Source organism: Monomorium pharaonis, chromosome 4 (assembly GCF_013373865.1).
Source record: "Monomorium pharaonis isolate MP-MQ-018 chromosome 4, ASM1337386v2, whole genome shotgun sequence".
In the NCBI taxonomy this organism is placed as follows: domain Eukaryota; kingdom Metazoa; phylum Arthropoda; class Insecta; order Hymenoptera; family Formicidae; genus Monomorium; species Monomorium pharaonis.
This window is the reverse complement of record NC_050470.1, coordinates 29924791-29936824: the sequence shown is the minus strand read 5'-3', so window position 1 is coordinate 29936824 and position 12034 is coordinate 29924791. Positions and strand designations below refer to the sequence as shown.

The 12034-nt window shown below is 29.2% G+C and overlaps 1 protein-coding gene and 1 long non-coding RNA gene across 4 annotated transcripts in view; one reads left to right on the top strand and one right to left on the bottom strand.

Moving 5' to 3' along the window:
- The window catches only part of LOC105828505 (ATP-binding cassette sub-family G member 1), a 28973-nt gene that overhangs the window by 10349 nt on the left and 6590 nt on the right, over positions 1 to 12034 (bottom strand). For all 3 annotated transcript variants that reach the window (XM_012666863.3, XM_012666862.3, XM_012666864.3), the window contains exons 2-3: positions 8173 to 8618; positions 2324 to 2441 (exon numbers count right to left, since the gene is read on the bottom strand). In XM_012666863.3, the coding sequence (XP_012522317.1) occupies positions 2324 to 2441; positions 8173 to 8395 (341 nt within the window). In that variant the 5' untranslated portion in view covers positions 8396 to 8618. The remainder of the gene's footprint in view (positions 1 to 2323; positions 2442 to 8172; positions 8619 to 12034) is intronic.
- LOC118645312 lies at positions 3774 to 4704 on the top strand. Its single transcript, XR_004963066.1, has 2 exons — positions 3774 to 4424; positions 4499 to 4704. It is a non-coding gene; the product is annotated as an uncharacterized LOC118645312 (long non-coding RNA).

The following is a 12034-nucleotide window of genomic DNA, read 5'->3' as shown; positions in this document are numbered from 1 at the left end:
CACATATACACACGCCCGCGTAGAATATATGACTTAATTGAGGTTATTATTAAAATTTATATAAAATACGTCTCTATATTTATATGCGGAAGACATGTTCTTAAAAAAATAGTTGTTTTTTAACATATTTCTATTTGCATATTGAGATATCGAGATATAGAATCACATAGCAATCATCATAAGAAAAAAAAACGATCTGTTCTTTTCTACTCGGCACAACTGTAAATTAAGACACTCAATATAATTGAATGTAATCTTTATATATGCGCGCTTAGATGAATATAATTATATATATTAATATTAAATTTGAAATTTTAATTAATATTAACTCGAAAGCCGTGATAATTTTTCTTTTGTTTTCTATATACAATCAATTATTTTTTCGCATGTAAACGTGTCGTGTGTACTTTTTTTATCATATAATAATAGGAAGCAAAGTATAATGTATATGTATGTGTGTGTTTGTGTTTGTGTGTATGTACGTGTGGATTATTATCAACCATCGAATCACGACTACGCAATCTAATCATTTGCGATTAATGCTTATTTCTTTAATATTTTTTACAATTTGTAATTTCAAAAATGTCAAGGTCTAATTTGTAAAATACAAAATCAATTAAAATTAATTCCACTGAAACAAATGATATTTTGTTTAAGATTAATACTTAAGAGTACTTAAGGCCTGAATTATGTACATATGATTATATATGTGTTATGTATTCATTAAAACTACTTATTATAATAATTGTATGACGTAAAAAACACGATATTAAAATGCCTAAAAGATGTTTATCGAACAGATGTTTATTCGCATTCGAAAGTTTTAATCTAGTAAGTATAAATATAAAAAAGATATCGTAACAATAAAATTTACTAACAGCAGTCTAAGTAAAAACAATTTTATTAATTCAATAACAGTATTTTATATAATAAAACAAATAACATTTTATTAAAGAGTATCGTGTATTTGCTTCAATAATATTATTAGTAAATTAATAATATTTTGAATTAAATAATATTTAAAATACTGTTGTATGATGTTAGCTATGCTGTTAATATATCTTTTTTTTTTACGTAATAATGTTTACATATAACGTAAAAAACATATCTACATATTTTAAAAATATTTTTAAAAAATTCCGAGAAAACTGAAAAGCAAATCGATTAAAAAAAACTTTTTTGTAAATAAAATTTATTATAGCGTTTTCGATTGGCCTGGGTTATAATCGCTCCGAGAGCGATTAATAACATCATAAGGTCAGTCGTAGCCATTCTTCTGAAGAATGGAATAATTGTGATTGCGCAGTTCTAGAGGAAAAGAACCTGAGACGAGTTAATCCAGCTCCGGTCGAAAATGCCATTAGGTTCATTTACGCTTCGTGAATAATTGCGACATAGTATATTATTTCATTAATTTACGAGATAAATTCATTTTGAAATGCTTCACGTGTTTGGCAAACTGATCTCCGCGAGATTTAATCTAATTCATCTATTAAAAGCAAAGAATGTATTCTGGCGCGGAAAAGAGTTCCGTCCGAATTTTACCTATATATATAATTGACGCTCGTATCATGGGATTTAATCGAAATTGTAGGAAAAATAATAGTCAAGACACTTGATGCGCACGTGTGTTCTACGTGAATGTATTATTAAGTAGTTTAGTTTAAATACTTAATATTCCGCAATAATATAGTAGCTACCTCATCATGTTACTCTCGCACGTACGCGATTATTTACGATCGTGGCATATTACGTACAAAAAATACTTGTTTCTGAAAGAAACTTTCCACATGAAATCGATAATAAATCAGTGTCGATTTTCTCAAGCTTCGGATATAATAAATCAATTACAATAATTAAAACTTTTTGTATACTATTTAGTTTTTAATATTGAATGTAATCGACAATATCTTCTTGCGGTTGCATTTTAATACGATCATGAACAACGAAAGCAAGAAAATTGCAAATTATTAAATACAGTATTATCTGAATCTTTGTTTTTATAATGGAATTCCACTATCGAATCCTATTACATACACAAATACGGTTCAATCTTATCGGTGTTATCTTGCTAAAGGTCAGGTTTCTGTATCAGGCGTGCACTGTAATATTACCGTTCATGAAATCCATACAAAGAAAAGCAAAAAGCATAAAATAATAAAACTGAATTATTCAAAGAGAATGATGTTATGAAATACACTAAAAGATGCGCCCAGGTGAGATTGGCATATGTCCAAAGGAAAAACAAATTTTCAAAAAGTAATCCGCATACGCGTTTTAAAGCATGTATGTAAAAAACAATCCTTGAATTTTCGATACTTACGTGAAACCAGCAAGAGCGTTCAGCAATGTCGATTTCCCGGCTCCGGATGGTCCCATTATAGCCACTAATTCGCCGGACCTAAATTCGCCGCTAATCCCGTGCAGAATTTCCTTCTCGCCTGTAACAAGATGCACCAGATCGCAATTAAGTAATTATATCACTCAATACGCAATGATTCACCGTTAATTTAACTCAAACGTGTTTCTATGCGGATGTAATATTTTTTAACTTTATATTACAGCTCAATCTGCATGAGTATGTAAGTCGTAAGAAAAATAACGTGTTCTAGAACATTGTAAAATATAATGTGAATATTCAATCGCGCAAGATTTATACAACAGATTAGAACTTGTCTTTTTCATCCTTTTATACAAATGCAGCCACTTTAAGACTACTTTTGAAGTCATTGACTTTAAATCACGTAAAGTTTTATTTGCAAAAATATGAGATATATAAAGATCACACACTGAAAAAAAAGTTTAGCAATAATCAAGCCTAAATATAATTACTAAATTTTAATAAAATAATTTCAATTAAATATTCGGTTAATATATCCTAGTGGCACAAAACATTAGCGCAATATTGAGCTTGTAATGTAAATGCAATATCCCTAATATAATCGAATATTGTAAAGTGGGCGCTTTACTTTATTTAGCCAATTTGTTTAACCAACAATATTGGATCAATATTAATTCAACATTGGATCAATGTTAAACAACAATATTTCTTCGATTTTTTTACATTGGACATTATAATTGAATCTTAATTTGAAACTAATATTTTATACCCGATATTGACATTACATTGTGAAAACAATGGCCAATGTTCAGTTAATGTACTGACAATATATTGTGCTACTAAGATAGTCAAATATTTAGTAATATTCTATCTGGTAACTGGTTACTTTACTATTGGTATATTCAGTTACCATTACTATATAATATAATTACTACATATTATTAAATATATTTGGCTGCATTAACCAAACATTTAATCAAAATTATTTTCTCAGATTAATTATTGTGATTATTAAATTTTTTTCAGGGCAGTAAAAAAGTGTTTGTACAAAGAAATAAAATATAAAATATTACACTGGAATTATTTACAAAAACGCAATTTTATCTCTTACATAAGTACAAAAATAATAATAGAGCTATAATATAGATATATGCAAGATGATTACCTATTGCACTTTGAATACTAATGTGTTACAAATGCCAACGTATTATATATTCCTATTAATGTTTCATTAAACTTATTACAATGATAATATACATTTTCAGATTTTTTATTAAAATTGTTATAAAGATATATATATATATATATATATATATATATATATATAAAATATATACTTTTTTATATGTATTTAGAGATTAAATGTCTAATTAAATTAGCTCAATTTATTCTTATTCATTTATACACGGCTAGTACAAAATTTTGTTTTATTCTCAACCCCAATTTTCTCAATTCTCTTTCGAAGACTAATGAGAGCAAGTGCAATAAAAAAAAGACTTGATTATCACAGATCGTGCAGATCACTTTAAAGACAGTGAGGCGCAGAAAATCGCATAGACAAATAGCATTTCTAGAACGATTCGATTATTTTTGCCAACCTTGTGAATGTTCGTCTAAACAAACCTTGAACTGCTTTCGTGATAAACTGATAACAGAATGAGCTTGTTAGAGCTAATCGCGCGGCAGTCAACGATCAGACCGCGTGACATACAAAACTCTGTGGAGTGCGTAACAAAAAATCATGCGCGTAGCAGTAATGGCCTAGTGTTGTCTTTATGTGTCACCGAGAGAGAAAGATGAATGATAATGAGTTATGTTTCTTCTTAATCATATTTTACATAATGCGTCGTGCTACACAATGCCTGGTGGAACTGTTCTATAAGCAAGAGATAACAATTATTGTACAACTGTGACGCAAAGCTATAGCACCACTGTTCTGATCAAAGGAATATGAAAGCAAAATAAATAAGCATATTAAATGTATATTCATGAAGAGGGGGAAGTTTAGATCCTCAAATCTCGTCTGCCAAAATTTCTTTTCTTTTCATTTTTTATTGTAAAATGCAACTTTACTTTTAACTGAGTAAATTTTTTGTTACCATATAAAATATTATTTTCTCTCCGTACTGTGTAAATAATTTCTGCGATTTCTGTTAGCTAGAGCTTTGTCCAATACATGAGGAATATTTTCTCAAGGTTCTCAAAAAGCAGAATATGCAATTTTGCGTTTAATCAAATGAGAAGACGGCACTCTCGACAAAGATCATCTGAATGACCCTTTTATGTTAACTCACAGAGACATTATTGTTAATCTTAAAGATGTGTTAAATCGTTTTAGAAAAAATCGTCGTATAATTTTTAAATTTGTAAATTTTATTGAATGATCTTTACTTGTCTGTTACCTTTTGTCATCTTTTTATTACTTTTCTGTCATCTTTTTCTTTTTATTTAATTTTATTTTATCATATTAAAAAAAATAATCAGCTACGTTTCTCAATAAAAAAAAACTCTGAATCCATATAACCTGGATCTATGTATCTTGTATTCATGTATGCATCATGTATGTATACGGAAATCCTGTCACCAGGAAAGAGAAAGAACCGATTTTAATGAAATATATCTCTGGAAAATGTTTTTCTCGAAGTTGCAAGTTCCCTTATGAGATGACAACAAATGCGATCGCCGCTTCTCCTGATCTTTCATCATATGAGCGAACGCGACGATGCATTCCGCGTGCTTGAAAGGAAATGGAAAATCACTGCACTCGACCTTCCTTTGATACTTCTCTGACCGCATTGAGGCACGTCTTTTATGTGTAAATGTGTGTGTGTGTGTGTGTGTGTGTGTGTGTGTGTGTGTGTGTGTGTGTGTGTGTGTGTGTGTGTGTGTGTGTGTGTGTGTGTGTGTGTGTGTGTGTGTGTGTGTGTGTGTAAATGTGTGTGCGCACTCTTGCTACATCTTGCTGAGAAAGGCACAGATACGAAATCCTATATTTCGCATGACTAATCTTTCACTCTCATTTCGAAGCGATTGCTTCGTATCTCGGAGTGCTAATTCGCTTGAAAATTATGAATGTCACGGCACACATCAATAACTCACAATCAGCTGAAGAGCCTTTCTCTCATGTTTTCACGGAACTCCTTGCGCGCTTTTGGAGGCAGATCTCTATTCATATTCATTCACAAGTTTATACCTCACTTACACACCTGTCTGTCTTACTTATATAAATAAATGTAATAAATTATACGCACGTTAATAATTCTCTTCCATGTGGGATTGATAAAAGTTATCATTTTAAAGAAGACTCAAGGAGGCACAATTAATATTTAAATTTTGAGATAAAATTGAATAAATCTTAAAACTTATCGAATATATTTTACTCGTTTACTTTTTTCTCAACAACATAATTACGAGGCAATATTTCATAGAATCAATCCTGCAGTTTAAACGAACGTACGTATTGTTCTATGTGGCACCGTTTGTGACGCACAACTTCCTTTCTCAGAACATGAATAATACAACAAATTCTTACAGCGGATGCACTATCGACACACTTTCGAATTTTATACGCGACGTACGTGCAATCAACGCACACAAAGATAAAACACTAATCATCACATACAAATCGAATCGTCGTGTTCGCAGCGCACGCATGTCCTATTTTCGTGTAGCAAAATCACTTATCACTTAACACACATCTTTCAAGAGCAATTGAGTTGTGTAACTCTTTAAAATAAGAGATAATTTAAAAATATATTTTGAAATGTCTCTATTTTGCTTTATATTGTTTGCAACTCTTGCAAGCATGCACTATATCATATTCATACTGTCTTGTTACATATTATTAATGCTTTTTATGTGTTATAAAAAAATGTGTTATAAAAAATGTGTTATAAAAAAAATCTAGTCAAGAATAATTGTATATACAATGTCAGCACACGGATCAGAAATGTATTCTTATTCCTTTCACTTATTTTAAAATGTGCATAGCAAATATTTATTTGATGAATATTTTCTAGAGCAACAACCCCCTTTCCTCACCGCACATTTTATATTAGTTTTTTAAATACACAAATCCCAAACAATTGCTTTCATTTCGAAAGAATAACATTTACATAAACTTAATAAATGTGTGCTATAAATAATAGGACACACGTCCTACAAAGAGCTGTCATGCTTTATGTCTTATTATGTAAAAATGAATTATGCAGCAACATTTCCTTCCATCAAGATAATGATATCATTAGTGGTAACATATAACAGGTGATGCTCTTTGCGCTAGACAATATAATTAATTGTAGATATATGTATCTACACATATTCTTAGATAAAAATAAAATATTGTATATGTATATATGGAAGGTTGCCAATACTAGCATAGGCCTTCTAAAGCGATACCCTCTTATTTCTCGGAAACTAAATATTGCACTAATATTGTATTAATATTAATAAAAACATAATTTGCTTATCTGCTTAAATATTTAAAGAAATAACTGATCAAATTTGATAAACCTATGGCTCTTTTTTCTAAATAACATAACAAATCTACTTAAAATAAATATAATCTAATTTAATATGGTATACAGTATTACATGTTACAGAGCATTTGTATAGTCGAAAAAAAAAAAATGTTTTACATCAAAGTGAAAGGCTTCTACATATTCTCACGTGTATATTGACTTATAAATATTTTGTACAAATGACTTATGTCACCAGGGAAAAAAGGGAAATGTAGTTTACTATGCAAGTTTGAGACCCTTATTAGGAATTTCTCAAACATTTATTTTTGATTATGTTGCGAAAACATTAATTATTACAAAATATAAAACAGTATTATATAAAAGGCTATATCATCTTATAAAAGATACTTTCTAATTTACATTTATCTTTTTAAAGTTTGAATTTTTGGCTTTTGTTTAAGAAATATTATCCAAAAACAAAGTGATAGTGATGCCAGTGACCTTCCTCTAATTTGCTCGTTTAGCTCGTTACAAGCAACTTGTCACGCAGACTACCGAGAATGGTAACATTATGTGTGTGGAAAGTAGAAGTGAGATACGGCCGCTGTCCTATCGCCAATATTCCAATTAAATGAATTTATAAGCAATGAGAAATTATAATTCTAATCTTAACAGACACATTTTCTTTTCACAGAACAATTAATATTACTGGCCTAATTTTTAATGTACAGTAATATATCTCTGTTTCTGTCTCTATTTTTTTTCACTATTTTTTAATATTTAATAAATGTGTTTATATACTATATATATATATATTTATTTATTTATTTATTTATTTATTTACATTTATGTTAACCTCTCATTTAAAAATTAATAAAAATTGATCTATGTATATAAAAAAATGTCTTGCTTTCCAACTAATAAGAACGATGAAGTCAGTTCGCTAAATTATTTTTCTTTTAACTTTCCATATTTTCTTTTATAGCACTATTTCCAAAATTAATAAGACAAAAGATAATTGTTACAACTTACGGTTCATTCCACACTGTATGAATTTTTGTACGTTGTATTTTCAAAACGCGTTGCGATACTTTCTCTGTTTAAAACTTTCTTCGCTTATAGTATAGCTACACGATACAAATACTTTCTCTTCAAGTACGTCACTTAATCCCGCAATATATGGTTATTAAAGCAATTAAAGCAATCGTCAAACTCTACACGATTAATATTTATAAACACAACGTATAAATAAATAATCTTGGTAAAGTTTTAAACAAATTAAAATCTTTAAGATGCTCATGTTTTTTAATTTAATTATAATTTTTGTAACTTTTTCAATGCTAAGCAAAAAATCTCGAGCAATGTACTTACTAATTGTGAAATTGCGTATGCTCCATTCTTTGACGCGATAACGAATGTCGCGAAACGACAGGTCGAGCTCAGGCCTCTTCGGGAAGGAGTACTTCTCCCGTTGTAGGAAATAATTGTTGTTGCCTATGATATCCGAGTTTTGCATATCGTCCTGACTGCTACGATCGAACTGGCAGCAGCTCAGAGATGACCGTGACGGCGAACAGTGCGTTGGGGTGGTCATGGTGGTGAGGCAAAGATAAAACGGCGATTCGAAACGCAAGCTCTTCGCTTGCGTACGCACAAATGATGAAGAAACAACGTCACAGTGTCTGAAGTATCATTCGATCGCATGCACGTTATCCGTTCACTGCACTTTCTTTTAATCCTCTCGTTCTCGCCAACCGCAGATTAAATCTGTCGTCGTTCACGATGACTCCTGCTCTCGCATACTTTACTAGTTGAACCTAAAATAATAAATCAAAGAAATATCAGTCAATATAAATTATAATTAGGTATTTTAATTTGTGCTAATTGTCTGTTAAAATATTGTTTGTACACAAAGGATAATGATGTGTATTAACAGAATAAAAAGTAAACGCATAAAAAAGCGTATTATAACAAGTTATGGACATCGCTAATTGTGGTGACAACTTAAGAGTTAAAAGACAGCAAAAAATTGCGGTTGTTATGTGCGGTTGTTATGTGCGGTTGTTAAAGCTTGAAATTAATTTAAAGTCATAAAAAACACGGATTGTGCGAAATTTATTACTGTGAGGTAGTTTGATTGCTAAGCAATTTTCTTAGTTAACAATTACCCCATTGTATTAGAAACGTAACATTATTAACATGTATTTCATTACATTCTACATATCTTTTCAGAAAAAAAATCATGTCTGTAAAATGTAAGTAAAATATAAATGTAAACAAAAAATTGTTGACTTCGCTGTTTTTTTATTTAAAACTTTGCATTTATAAATTGTAATATGTAATACATAATAATGTATGTTACAATTTATACGATCCGAATTCAAAAACCTCCTTATATTATTAATTTGCAAGTAAAGGATGATTAATTATATGCGGTATCATAAGCGAGCGTAATCAAGAAAAGATAAATACGAAGTCGAAGGATAATCACACAAAAAGGCTGGCTTATTTAATCGAACTGTTTAGACCAACTGAACTGCGTTACGAGAGACACGTGCGAGGGAAAATCCAACGTCCTCTTTGAAGAACAAAAAAAAGATATCAAATTATTTACGCTTTTTATGATGAATTACAGCGTAATCAATCATTTAACGGTGGAATTTTTATAGATTTTGTTCTGTAGTACGACTATTCCACTTGCAAAATTTACGAGCATTATTTGTTCTTATTTAACATTGGTAAACAATAAGGATAAAATGATCTAAACAGTGTCAAGTAAAATATATTTTGAAAAGCAGAGTTATGAAGTTTTAGCAGCTACAAAAATAAAATTGTTTGATAAGCTTAAAAAGCGATTTATCCAATCTGTTTGCAAATTAATTGCGTAGAATATATTTATCAAATTAGCTTGTACAGCCTAGAGAACAAAAATTCATCATAAATAAACGGATAATTTTCGAAAGAAGCACAGAAAACCCTTATAAAAATGTAATACTAATATACAATATTAAATTAATCAGTAATTATTACTTATTTTGAGTATTAAAGTATTAACTGCAATACTACTTTTAATACTAAAAATAAGTATTAATTATTGGCTATTTTAATACTGTCTAGTATTACATTTTTATAAGAAAAAGTCTTTTTTTTTTTCATCACGTATGCAATTTTTACGAACCATTATGATATTTTTGCAAATTTTTTACAATATTTTAATTAAATGTGATATTTAATTAAATCTTTTCAGAAATATTTTTGTCTGTTGATTCATTTCAGGAGAATAAAACTGTAATAATAAATAAATTTTTTCTGTAACCTGCTTTTCTACGCTTCTTATGTGTTTACGATTCTTTCTCCAAATAACATTTCGTTTCTAGTTTTTTGAATTTTTGACGCTCCGTAAATTATGATGACCGCTTCTTATTTATCACACTTAATTTTTTATGCATTCAAGATTCATTTCTTTTACAGTTTTTCATATAAAAAGTAAGTTTTTTATATAAAAATAATATAAAATACAAGAAAAAAACAAAGATCTAGATGATTGTAGATTTAAATGATTTAAATTATCTAAAACTTGAAATAAATTGATCTGTTAATCTAATGAAACAAATGAAAAGCAAAACGCACATAAAAAACATACATATAAAATGACTTGATATAATATTTGCATTACAGATAAGTGTTAAATATTATTATTTTATGTAGTAAGCAAGTATGTAAATTAATATATTTTTTCGCAGATTATCGAGATTGCGGAATAATTTCTAATCCGAGAAAAAAATTTAATGATGCACCTAAATTGTAGTAATCAATGTGCACATAATTTAGCAAAATTACATTCATCTGAAATTATACGTTTTATTGCACTAATGCAGAACGTAATAAATTTTAAACAAATTTTAAATAAGAAATAAAATAGAATACAATATAAGGTAGACCGAAGCGAATCAGATCTAAATAAGAATTGAGATCATATTCTAGTTGAAAGTTATTACTTTACCAAATTCTCTCCCTCTCTCTCTCTCTCTCTCTCTCTCTCTCTCTCTCTCTCTCTCTCTCTCTCTCTCTCTCTCTCTCTCTCTCTCTCTCTCTCTCTCTCTCTCCGTTGGTCTTCTCGTAAATGTAAAATAATAAACCTAAAACCGTACCAATTAATTAAATCTTTTGATTACCTCGGTTTACCCCAAGTATTGCAAGTTCAAAATGCGACTTTAAAAGCTTAATAGGAAATCTTAACAGAAAAATTACAAACGTTTATCATTTTGTCAAATCAAACCGATCAAATTCCAAACTTCAACCAATATTTATACATATTAAAATATAAAGAAAAATTAATTTATCCAGCTCTCACTCGTAAATCATTTTAATGAATTCTTCCGACATAATAAAAAGATGTTTTCTTACAATCTTTCATATTATACAACAATTCATCTCTCTAAAATTTTGATAAATAAAATATAAATGATAACAATAAAATATATCAATAAATCCAAAAAATATACAACATTATAATTATATTAATAAAAGTAAACACTAAGAAAGAATCACGTAGTCGCCATCACCATGTAGAGGATATGTATTCTTTAAAAAAAAGATTCTAAAAGATATTTTTCCAAAACTCTTAAAAAAATGCAAGACGTCTTAAAATATGGCAAAATATCTTTTAGAAATCTAAAAAATATTCTATATGCTAATATTTTAAGATATCTTGAAAATATCTTGCAAATTCTGTAAAGATATCTTCAAAAAAATCATTTAACACATTTCTTAAACAACTTCTAGACATTTTCTAGTAAATCTTGAACATGTCTTTAATAAAGTATCTTCTATATCACCTATAAGACCTTGATGTTTCCTAAGAGTGTTTTGTAAGATAATTTTTAGCCACACTATAATTCGTTTTTTTTCGTAATTTTAATTCGTCACTTTTTGCTGCAGATTACCAGGTACAATTTCGTAATTACATATAATAATACATGATACGAGATCGGCAAATCAACTACAACTGTGGTGTAACAAATCTATTTACGTAATGACATCCGGCTTAAAAGATCTTCTAGTGCAACATTCACGCGGCCAATGACTGACGAAGACAAAGGTCGAGAGCAAGCAAAATCGCAGTCGTAAGTACATACATTCATATGTGCATATAATCTCATTGAGTGTGCTCTAATTTACCGTGAGAAAGAAGCTATCTTGCGAAAACGTGAAAGATGGTTCTCAACGCATG